This window comes from Callionymus lyra, unplaced genomic scaffold (assembly GCF_982586985.1).
Source record: "Callionymus lyra unplaced genomic scaffold, fCalLyr1.hap1.1 HAP1_SCAFFOLD_326, whole genome shotgun sequence".
Taxonomy (NCBI): Eukaryota; Metazoa; Chordata; class Actinopteri; order Syngnathiformes; family Callionymidae; genus Callionymus; species Callionymus lyra.
In genome coordinates, this window is record NW_028258714.1 from 7,501 (window position 1) to 20,000 (window position 12,500).

Consider the following 12,500-nt stretch of genomic DNA (forward strand, 5'->3'; position numbering starts at 1 on the left):
TCACCTTCACTCGCTCGTTGTCCAGCAGACCCAGGAAGTTAAACGACGCAAAGTTGATGCACTCGTGTCCGTTGATGACGATCTTGTGGCTCGGAGGTCTGAAGGTCGACAAGAGTTCATCGTCATGTTGTTCTTAACTCAAGGTCATTCTAGAATATTTATGATCCTCATCCAGTCGACTTTCAACCAAGATAACTTCTGATCTGATCCTTTAATCCTCTTCTACGTGTCGGACTGACTCCTGGAACAGATGGACTCTCACCCTGTGACGACATCGTAGACGACGGACGGATGGTCTCGAAATGAGGCTGGAACCAGAGGTTCAGGCTGCCATTCTTCAATCAGGTCCTCCTTCTCCTGAAAGACCGACACACATCAGAGACTGAGACACACATCAGAGACTGAGACACACATCAGACTGAGACACACTTCAGACTGAGACACACATCAGAGACTGAGACACACATCAGACTGAGACACACATCAGACTGAGACACACATCAGACTGAGACACACATCAAAGACTGACTTCTTTACCTTCTCTGTCAGTTTGTAGGTTTCATGGAGTCGGTAGGTTTTAGAAAACAAGAGTCTGATGATCCACAGGATGAGGATTCCCTCCAGGATCAGATGATAGGCCGGAGCCTGAGGATGATTGACAGGTGTCAGCATTTTAATCAACTCCACAAAACATTTTCAATATAAAATGAAAAAAAAAAAAATCTGTCCACGTTTAATTTTTTAATCAGGTGGTTTTAATGATAATCTCTTTATTTATGATTTACATTTATCAATATTTCCCCATTTATTTTACACAAAACAGCGTTTATTACAACAAACTCCATCACAGCGCTTTATAAAATAAATATTACTTACTTACATTAACAACAACAAACTAATGATGTAAAACTTGATGTAAGATGTTCGCTGAAGTTTAAGTTGTTAAAGTTGAATCTATGAAGACGTTTGAGGTCAAACACACAAAGCACTTGATCAGAATATGAAGAATATAAACATCTTTAACAAATGTTTGTCAAGTTAAATCAGACGTTAACGACCGTTTGCCAACTTCCGTGTTACTTGGGCTGCTCACGTGATCGCTCGCCGAGTCACGCGATTGGCTGCGAGAATCCGCCGAGCATCCTCGGTCACTTCCTGACTCAGAAGTTTAAGTTTCCCGTTCAATGTCGTCGTTCGAGCGCGACTAACTTCTCTACTGCGCTCCTCGGCGCGTTAGAAGCCTGAGGCTCGTCAGCGAAGCGACAGAAAAGTCCGGTTACCTCGTAAAACGCTTGAACCATCTCCACCAACACCCACTGCTGTCCGGACGCCATGTTTGTTTCTCTCGCCAACGTCATCAGCTGCGGTGCGTTCACGGCTCACAGGAAAGTAGGATACCTGAGCTTCCTGTCCACGGGGCGTTGGCCGGTGACGTAAGCAGAAACTTAGATTATAATAGTTTTGTTATTATTGTTTTTGTGACCTGTTTATTTATTATTCAGGTAACACAGTTGAAAACATTTGATTTTAAAATTCCTGCATTAATTAATGATAATAATAATAATAATTTAATGATGATTAAATTCGTCTTTGCGATGTTTGTTTGTTGAACAGATAAGAACGTGTTTGAAGATAATCTCAACACAACTTTAAAATAAAATACTTTCACTTCAGTTTATTATTAAATTTACATTTCAAGTGACGTCATCGTCATGATTACATTAAGGTTATGTCGCAGATTATAAGTAAAATAAATATGTATTATTTTTTCTCAACTTAATTGAAAAGTTCTTTGACACAAAAAAACGATAGAATTTCAAAGATTTATTTTTATTTCACAAAGATAAGTTTGTAAATCGCTTGATCAAGTAAATCAGTCAATTATTATTTCTTATTTAAAAGATAATTTGTGTTATTATTTAAGTGAAACGATTTATTTTGACGTAAAATAAAACGTTTCTCATGAATTGTTCAGATCTACGTGATAAACAACGACGATGACTTTTGAAAGAAGTCAATAAATGAGTCAGAAGATGAAATACATGTTGTTTATTCAAATAAAAGGTTGAATAAAGACGTGTGATTGTATATGTTTCAGGTTCATCAGGTACATGTTCACAATCATGCCAAAACAACTTATAAAAGATATAAAAGTCTTAGGAAGTAAACTCTGGAGCCTCTGGACCTGCGAGAGGTTCTTTAAACGTGGATTATATTCAACAAACTTACAAAGACTTATTGCATCATGTCTTACATTATAGTTTTAAAACATTCCTTTTATTCGCTCGTCCTGAGAAACACATGTTCAGAAGGTTTACTCCGGCTCTACTCCGGGTATTCTAGAGACTACTCGGTTATTTGTGGAGTCTTCGTTCCCAGCTACTCGGGGTGAGACGCGGGACACTGAATGTTGCTGATGGAGGAGAGCGGAGTACTCAGAGTAAACCCACACAAACATACGAACCGAGGTGTCACATGACTTGGAATCGTGTCGTCAACAACAACAACAACAACAACAACAACAATCGTGTGTTCGACACAAATAGAAAAGTTAAGAACAAACTGAAGTCGAACGAGAGCTTCAGTGAAACAATCGTTTGGATCCTGGGATGAACCGGAGCTACTTGAGGTCACGCGACCTTGGAAACACGACCTTGACCTCTCTCTCTCTCAATGCTACGAATATCAAAACTCTTCTGTCGTCATGATAATAATGTCAATGAACTTTAAACTCTGATGTTTCTCACCAATAAATAACTTCCTCACTTTGGTTCATATTTGCTTTGAATATATTTTCTTTGACCAAAACTAAAGTTTTATTTGCATAAATATCAACACATTTGTTCCTGGATGATATGTTTTATATATATATGTGTATATATATATATATTATAATATCAGAGTCATCACAACATCACTTCAGTCTAACATCTCACAACAGTTTTTATTGAAATGTGGTTTTCACGCATTTTTTAATCATTAAATTCAATTTATATGAAGAGATTTAATCTTTTTTTTTAAATAATTAATTAAAAATCGATAAAAACGAATTCAATATTTTTTCATTCATAGTCTTTTCAATTCAATATAAGTGTTATAATCGAGTCTCCAGACTAAAGCAACAGATCACAGAGATACTGATCAAACTCTCAGCCAATCATGTGACTCACAGACGATCATGTGACTCACAGCCAATCATGTGACTCACAGACGATCATGTGACTCACAGACGATCATGTGACTCACAGACGATCATGTGACTCACAGACGATCATGTGACTCACAGACGATCATGTGACGCACAGACGATCATGTGACTCACAGACGATCATGTGACTCACAGACGATCATGTGACTCACAGACGATCATGTGACTCACAGACGATCATGTGACTCACAGACGATCATGTGACTCACAGACGATCATGTGACTCACAGACGATCATGTGACTCACAGACGATCATGTGACTCACAGACGATCATGTGACTCACAGACGATCATGTGACGCACAGACGATCATGTGACTCACAGACGATCATGTGACTCACAGACGATCATGTGACGCACAGACGATCATGTGACTCACAGACGATCATGTGACTCACAGACGATCATGTGACTCACAGACGATCATGTGACTCACAGACGATCATGTGACTCACAGACGATCATGTGACTCACAGACGATCATGTGACTCACTGACGATCATGTGACCCACAGACGATCATGTGACCCACAGATGATCATGTGACTCACAGACGATCATGTGACTCACAGACGATCATGTGACGATCAGACGATCATGTGACTCACAGATGATCATGTGACTCACAGATGATCATGTGACTCACAGATGATCATGTGACTCACAGATGATCATGTGACTCACAGATGATCATGTGACTCACAGACGATCACGTGACGATCAGACGATCATGTGACTCACAGACGATCATGTGACTCACAGATGATCATGTGACTCTCTGACGATCATGTGACGCACAGACGATCATGTGACGCACAGACGATCATGTGACTCACAGATGATCATGTGACTCTCTGACGATCATGTGACTCACAGACGATCATGTGACTCACAGATGATCATGTGACTCTCTGACGATCATGTGACTCACAGACGATCATGTGACTCACAGACGATCATGTGACTCACAGACGATCATGTGACTCACAGACGATCATGTGACTCACTGACGATCATGTGACGCACAGACGATCATGTGACGCACAGACGATCATGTGACTCACAGATGATCATGTGACTCTCTGACGATCATGTGACTCACAGACGATCATGTGACTCACAGATGATCATGTGACTCTCTGACGATCATGTGACTCACAGACGATCATGTGACTCACAGACGATCATGTGACTCACAGACGATCATGTGACTCACAGACGATCATGATCAGTATCTCTGTGATCTGTTGCTTTAGTCTGGAGACTCTATTATACACACATTTATATATTGAACACATTTTAAATGATAACCTTAAGAACGTTATTTTTGAGTTTGAATATTAAACTTACGTGTAAAACGGAAAAACCTTTCATTTAGAAAATATTCCTAAAACTTTCAACAGAAAAGAGTTCTTTGAAGGAACGTTGTGACGACTCTGACTCTAACAGCACCTCGTTCTTCACGCCGCGCTCCTGTTGAAGACGCCCTGCTTCTCCAGCCACATCTCCGCCAGCTGGACGGTGGAGGCGTAGGTGCTGGCCTTGGACCCCACACACATCCGGAACTGCCTCTGGTCCAGGCTGGAGTTGCAGTGGACCGGGTGGTAGATGTGGGCGACCCCGGGCTCCTGGCTGCGCAGCACCTTCAGGCCCGACTGGACCACTTTGGTGAACAGGTCCACGTCTTCCAGGCCCCAGCCCAGGATGGAGGTGTCGAAGCCTCCCGCCCGGACCAGGTCGCCCTTGAAGATGCAGGCGATCCCGAAGCCGTAGTCTCTCCAGAAGCCGCTCTTCTTGGTCAGCACCAGCTGGTCTCGCGGGGCCTTGTCCGAGTACACGATCCTGGGGTTGTACTGGCTGAAGACCACCGGGAAGTAGGTCTGCTGTCCCTGCTCCGTGTTGTCCCTGCAGCGCTGCAGGGCCTCGCCGCTGAAGACCAGGTCCACGTCGCAGAAGAAGAGCAGCGAGTTGTTGGGCAGCAAGGAGGAGCCCAGCTCCAGCGCCAGCCCCCGCGAGAAGTTCCCCGTCACGGGGACCACCGCCATGTCTGCTCGGGGATACTTCTTGTAGTAGTTCTGGACCAGCTGGGAGTGTTGTCCCGTGTGCTCGTGGTCCACCAGGATGATGGACAGCTTCACGTTCTGCTTGGGAATCAAACAAACCTTCTCAAAGTTCTCCATGAAGCGCACGAAGGTGTCGTAGCGACCGGAGAGCGGGACCAGGATGTGGACCTTCTTCTGGCTCTGCTCCCACAGTTCTCTGGTGGACTCGTAGAACTGGAACGGCGAGAAGAACTTGAGGGAGTTGGACAGGAAGGACAGGGACTGGGACTCGGAGTTGATGGCGGCGACCAGCTCGGCCACGTTCAGCTCCTCCAGCTCCGTGAAGAAGGGTCGGCTGAAGGACTGCTGCAGGTACGCGTGGCGTCTCACCGGCACCGTGATCTTCCGGCCTTTGTGCTTCCTGTAGAGGAGCAGCAGGTCCAGGATGTACTCGGCGCCGTGCATGGGGTCCACGCGGTAGTACCCGTACTGGATCTCCTTGAAGTCGATGACGCGTCCTCTGGTCTTGGAGTTCTCGTTGATCATCTCCATCACCTGCAGGACCACGTCGTCCAGGGCCTTCCTCAGAGCGCTGCCCAGACTCTGCCGGGCCGCCTTGTTCTCCACCGCCGAGAAGACGTGGCGACCCGTCAGGAAGTCCCAGGGGATGACGTGGTTCCTCTCGCTGGGCTGGTAGCGCATGAAGGAGGGCGGCGCCCCCAGCTGCTGGTCCTCCAGGAGGACCTCGCTGTCGCTGAGCCGCGACATCAACAGACCCTCGCGGTGCAGCAGCAGCGTCCGGTGCCGCAGCCGGGACACCTGGCGGGTCAGCATGTAGCTGTGCAGCCGGTACTGGTAGGCGGGCCACTTGTTGGGGTGCAGGGTGATGGCGTTGTGGATCTTGCTGCTGTGGAGGTCTTCGATGAAACCCTTCTTGTTGGGTTCGTAGTTTTCGTAGAAGAGTTGCTGCATCTGTGGAGACAATCATGGACTGAACCCACAAATACACACTTGAATATCACACACTTCTTTAAATGTTCACGCTGTTCATTTTTGTGTTGCAGTTAAGCCTCCGGCCTCTAGATGGCAGCGTTCATGATCATAAATCCTCGATGACACACACGAACCTCGTACGACCACACACACTGTGTTCCGCCGAAGCGTCGCACACATCGACCCACTTCCACGTCCTCGTGTGTGGTGAACATCTGGTTGAGGCAGGTGCTGATGTGAGGCGCCATCCTGCGCAGGACCTCCCTGCTGAAGATCATTCCAGGTCCACCCATGCAGAAGTTCTCTCCGGGCTCCAGAGCCAGTCGGCCCAGTTCCTCAGGCATACCCAGGCCCGTCTGACCGAGGTACAGAGGCTTGCTGCTGTTCAGAGAGCGAAGGAAGGACTCCAGCTTCTCCCCTGAACACAAGAGATTATTATTATATAGTATCATTATTATTATATAGTTTCATTAATATTATATAGTTTCATTAATATTATCATTAATATTATATAGTATCATTTTTATTAAATAGTATCATTATTATTATATAGTATCATTATTATTATATAGTTTCATTAATATTATATAGTTTCATTAATATTATCATTAATATTATATAGTATCATTTTTATTAAATAGTATCATTATTATTATATATTATCATTATTATAATATATTATCATTATTATTATATAGTATCATTATTATCATATAGTTTCATTAATATTATATAGTTTCATTAATATTATCATTAATATTATATAGTATCATTTTTATTAAATAGTATCATTATTATTATATAGTATCATTATTATTATATAGTTTCATTAATATTATATAGTTTCATTAATATTATCATTAATATTATATAGTATCATTTTTATTAAATAGTATCATTATTATTATATAGTATCATTAATATTATATATTATCATTATTATTATATAGTATCATTATTATCATATAGTTTCATTAATATTATCATTAATATTATATAGTATCATTTTTATTAAATAGTATCATTATTATTATATATTATCATTATTATAATATATTATCATTATTATTATATAGTATAATTATTATTATATATTATCATTATTGTAATATATTATCATTATTATTATATAGTATCATTATTATTATATATTATCATTATTATAATATATTATCATTATATATTATCATTAATATTATATAGTATCATTATTATTATATATTATCATTATTATTATATATTATCATAATTATTATATAGTATCATTATTATTATATAGTATCATTATTATTATATATTATAATTCATATTATATTGTATCATTAATATTATATATTATCATTATTATTATATAGTATCATTATTATTATATAGTATCATTAATATTATATATTATCATTATTATTATATATTATCATTATTTTTTATATATTATCATTATATATTATATATTATCATTATTATTATATATTATCATTATTGTAATATATTATCATTATTATTATATATTATCATTATTGTAATATACTATCATTATTATTATATATTATCATTATTGTAATATATTATCATTATTATTATATAGTATCATTATTATAATATATTATCATTATTATTATATATTATCATTATTATTATATAGTATCATTATTATTATATAGTATCATTATTATAATATATTATCATTAATTTTATATTGTATCATTAATATTATATATTATCATTATTATTATATCGTATCATTATTATTATATATTATCATTATTATTATATATTATCATTATTATTATATCGTATCATTATCATAATATATTATCATTATTATTATATATTATCATTATTATTATATAGTATCATTATTATAATATATTATCATTAATTTTATATTGTATCACTAATATTATATATTATCATTATTATTATATCGTATCATTATTATTATATATTATCATTATTATAATATATTATCATTATTATTATATCGTATCATTAATATTATATAGTATCATTATTATTATATATTATCTTTATTAATATATTGTATCATTATTACCTCTGATATAAACGTTATTACCTCTGATATAAACATTATTACCTCTGATATAAACATTATTACTTCTGATATAAACGTTATTACCTCTGATATAAACATTATTACTCTGATATAAACGTTATTACCTCTGATATAAACATTATTACTCTGATATAAACGTTATTACCTCTGATATAAACGTTATTACCTCTGATATAAACGTTATTACCTCTGATATAATCATTATTACCTCTGACATAAACGTTATTACCTCTGATATAAACATTATTATCTCTGATATAAACGTTATTACCTCTGATATAAACATTATTACCTCTGATATAAACATTATTACCTCTGATATAAACGTTATTACCTCTGATATAAACGTTATTACCTCTGATATAAACATTATTACCTCTGATATAAACATTATTACCTCTGATATAAACGTTATTACCTCTGATATAAACGTTATTACCTCTGATATAAACATTATTACCTCTGATATAAACGTTATTACCTCTGATATAAACGTTATTACCTCTGATATAAACGTTATTACCTCTGATATAAACGTTATTACCTCTGATATAAACATTATTACCTCTGATATAAACGTTATTACCTCTGATATAAACGTTATTACCTCTGATATAAACATTATTACCTCTGATATAAACGTTATTACCTCTGATATAAACATTATTACCTCTGATATAAACATTATTACCTCTGATATAAACGTTATTACCTCTGATATAAACATTATTACCTCTGATATAAACGTCATTACCTCTGATATAAACATTATTACCTCTGATATAAACGTTATTACCTCTGATATAAACGTTATTACCTCTGATATAAATATTATTACCTCTGATATAAACGTTATTACCTCTGATATAAACATTATTACCTCTGATATAAACGTTATTACCTCTGATATAAACATTATTACCTCTGATATAAACGTTATTACCTCTGATATAAACATTATTACCTCTGATATAAACGTTATTACCTCTGATATAAACATTATTACCTCTGATATAAACGTCATTACCTCTGATATAAACATTATTACCTCTGATATAAACATTATTACCTCTGATATAAACGTTATTACCTCTGATATAAACATTATTACCTCTGATATAAACATTATTACCTCTGATATAAACGTTATTACCTCTGATATAAACGTTATTACCTCTGATATAAACGTTATTACCTCTGATATAAACATTATTACCTCTGATATAAACATTATTACATCTGATATAAACGTCATTACCTCTGATATAAACATTATTACCTCTGATATAAACATTATTACCTCTGATATAAACATTATTACCTCTGATATAAACATTATTACCTCTGATATAAACATTATTACCTCTGATATAAACGTTATTACCTCTGATATAAACGTTATTACCTCTGATATAAACATTATTACCTCTGATATAAACGTTATTACCTCTGATATAAACATTATTACCTCTGATATAAACGTCATTACCTCTGATATAAACGTTATTACCTCTGATATAAACATTATTACCTCTGATATAAACGTTATTACCTCTGATATAAACATTATTACCTCTGATATAAACGTCATTACCTCTGATATAAACATTATTACCTCTGATATAAACGTTATTACCTCTGATATAAACATTATTACCTCTGATATAAACGTTATTACCTCTGATATAAACATTATTACCTCTGATATAAACGTTATTACCTCTGATATAAACATTATTACCTCTGATATAAACGTCATTACCTCTGATATAAACATTATTACCTCTGATATAAACATTATTACCTCTGATATAAACGTTATTACCTCTGATATAAACATTATTACCTCTGATATAAACATTATTACCTCTGATATAAATATTATTACCTCTGATATAAACATTATTACCTCTGATATAAACATTATTACCTCTGATATAAACGTCATTACCTCTGATATAAACATTATTACCTCTGATATAAACGTTATTACCTCTGATATAAACATTATTACCTCTGATATAAACGTTATTACCTCTGATATAAAGGTTATTACCTCTGATATAAACATTATTACCTCTGATATAAACGTTATTACCTCTGATATAAACGTCATTACCTCTGATATAAACATTATTACCTCTGATATAAACATTATTACCTCTGATATAAACATTATTACCTCTGATATAAACGTCATTACCTCTGATATAAACATTATTACCTCTGATATAAACGTTATTACCTCTGATATAAACGTTATTACCTCTGATATAAACGTTATTACCTCTGATATAAACGCTATTACCTCTGATATAAACGTTATTACCTCTGATATAAACATTATTACCTCTGATATAAACATTATTACCTCTGATATAAACGTTATTACCTCTGATATAAACGTTATTACCTCTGATATAAACGTTATTACCTCTGATATAAACATTATTACCTCTGATATAAACGTTATTACCTCTGATATAAACGTTATTACCTCTGATATAAACGTTATTACCTCTGATATAAACATTATTACCTCTGATATAAACGTCATTACCTCTGATATAAACATTATTACCGCTGATATAAATATTATTACCTCTGATATAAACATTATTACCTCTGATATAAACATTATTACCTCTGATATAAACATTATTACCTCTGATATAAACGTTATTACCTCTGATATAAACATTATTACCTCTGATATAAACATTATTACCTCTGATATAAACGTCATTACCTCTGATATAAACGTTATTACCTCTGATATAAACATTATTACCTCTGATATAAACATTATTACCTCTGATATAAACGTTATTACCTCTGATATAAACATTATTACCTCTGATATAAACGTTATTACCTCTGATATAAACGTCATTACCTCTGATATAAACGTTATTACCTCTGATATAAACATTATTACCTCTGATATAAACGTCATTACCTCTGATATAAACGTTATTACCTCTGATATAAACGTTATTACCTCTGATATAAACATTATTACCTCTGATATAAACATTATTACCTCTGATATAAACGTTATTACCTCTGATATAAACATTATTACCTCTGATATAAACGTTATTACCTCTGATATAAACGTTATTACCTCTGATATAAACATTATTACCTCTGATATAAACGTTATTACCTCTGATATAAACATTATTACCTCTGATATAAACATTATTACCTCTGATATAAACGTTATTACCTCTGATATAAACATTATTACCTCTGATATAAACATTATTACCTCTGATATAAACGTTATTACCTCTGATATAAACATTATTACCTCTGATATAAACATTATTACCTCTGATATAAACGTTATTACCTCTGATATAAACATTATTACCTCTGATATAAACATTATTACCTCTGATATAAACATTATTACCTCTGATATAAACGTTATTACCTCTGATACAAACATTATTACCTCTGATATAAACATTATTACCTCTGATATAAACATTATTACCTCTGATATAAACATTATTACCTCTGATATAAACATTATTACCTCTGATATAAACGTTATTACCTCTGATATAAACGTTATTACCTCTGATATAAACATTATTACCTCTGATATAAACGTTATTACCTCTGATATAAACGTTATTACCTCTGATATAAACATTATTACCTCTGATATAAACATTATTACCTCTGATATAAACATTATTACCTCTGATATAAACGTTATTACCTCTGATATAAACATTATTACCTCTGATATAAACGTTATTACCTCTGATATAAACATTATTACCTCTGATATAAACGTTATTACCTCTGATATAAAGGTTATTACCTCTGATATAAACGTTATTACCTCTGATATAAACGTCATTACCTCTGATATAAACATTATTACCTCTGATATAAACATTATTACCTCTGATATAAACATTATTACCTCTGATATAAACGTCATTACCTCTGATATAAACATTATTACCTCTGATATAAACGTTATTACCTCTGATATAAACGTTATTACCTCTGATATAAACGTTATTACCTCTGATATAAACATTATTACCTCTGATATAAACATTATTACCTCTGATATAAACGTTATTACCTCTGATATAAACGTTATTACCTCTGATATAAACGTTATTACCTCTGATATAAACATTATTACCTCTGA

The 12,500-nt window shown here is 34.6% G+C and overlaps 2 protein-coding genes across 2 annotated transcripts in view; both read right to left on the minus strand.

The window, feature by feature from the left end:
• LOC148057923 (serine palmitoyltransferase 1-like) overlaps nucleotides 1-1,371 on the minus strand; it is a 3,937-nt gene extending 2,566 nt beyond the window's left edge. The window contains exons 1-4 of the mRNA XM_087782699.1: nucleotides 1,281-1,371; nucleotides 538-645; nucleotides 263-357; nucleotides 5-98 (exon numbers count right to left, since the gene is read on the minus strand). Coding sequence (XP_087638825.1) covers nucleotides 5-98; nucleotides 263-357; nucleotides 538-645; nucleotides 1,281-1,358 — 375 coding nt within the window. The 5' untranslated portion in view covers nucleotides 1,359-1,371. The remainder of the gene's footprint in view (nucleotides 1-4; nucleotides 99-262; nucleotides 358-537; nucleotides 646-1,280) is intronic.
• Nucleotides 1,372-3,988: 2,617 nt separating this feature from the next.
• The window catches only part of LOC148057924 (chondroitin sulfate synthase 1-like), a 10,098-nt gene continuing 1,586 nt past the window's right edge, over nucleotides 3,989-12,500 (minus strand). The window contains exons 2-3 of the mRNA XM_087782700.1: nucleotides 6,378-6,661; nucleotides 3,989-6,222 (exon numbers count right to left, since the gene is read on the minus strand). Coding sequence (XP_087638826.1) covers nucleotides 4,669-6,222; nucleotides 6,378-6,661 — 1,838 coding nt within the window. The 3' untranslated portion in view covers nucleotides 3,989-4,668. The remainder of the gene's footprint in view (nucleotides 6,223-6,377; nucleotides 6,662-12,500) is intronic.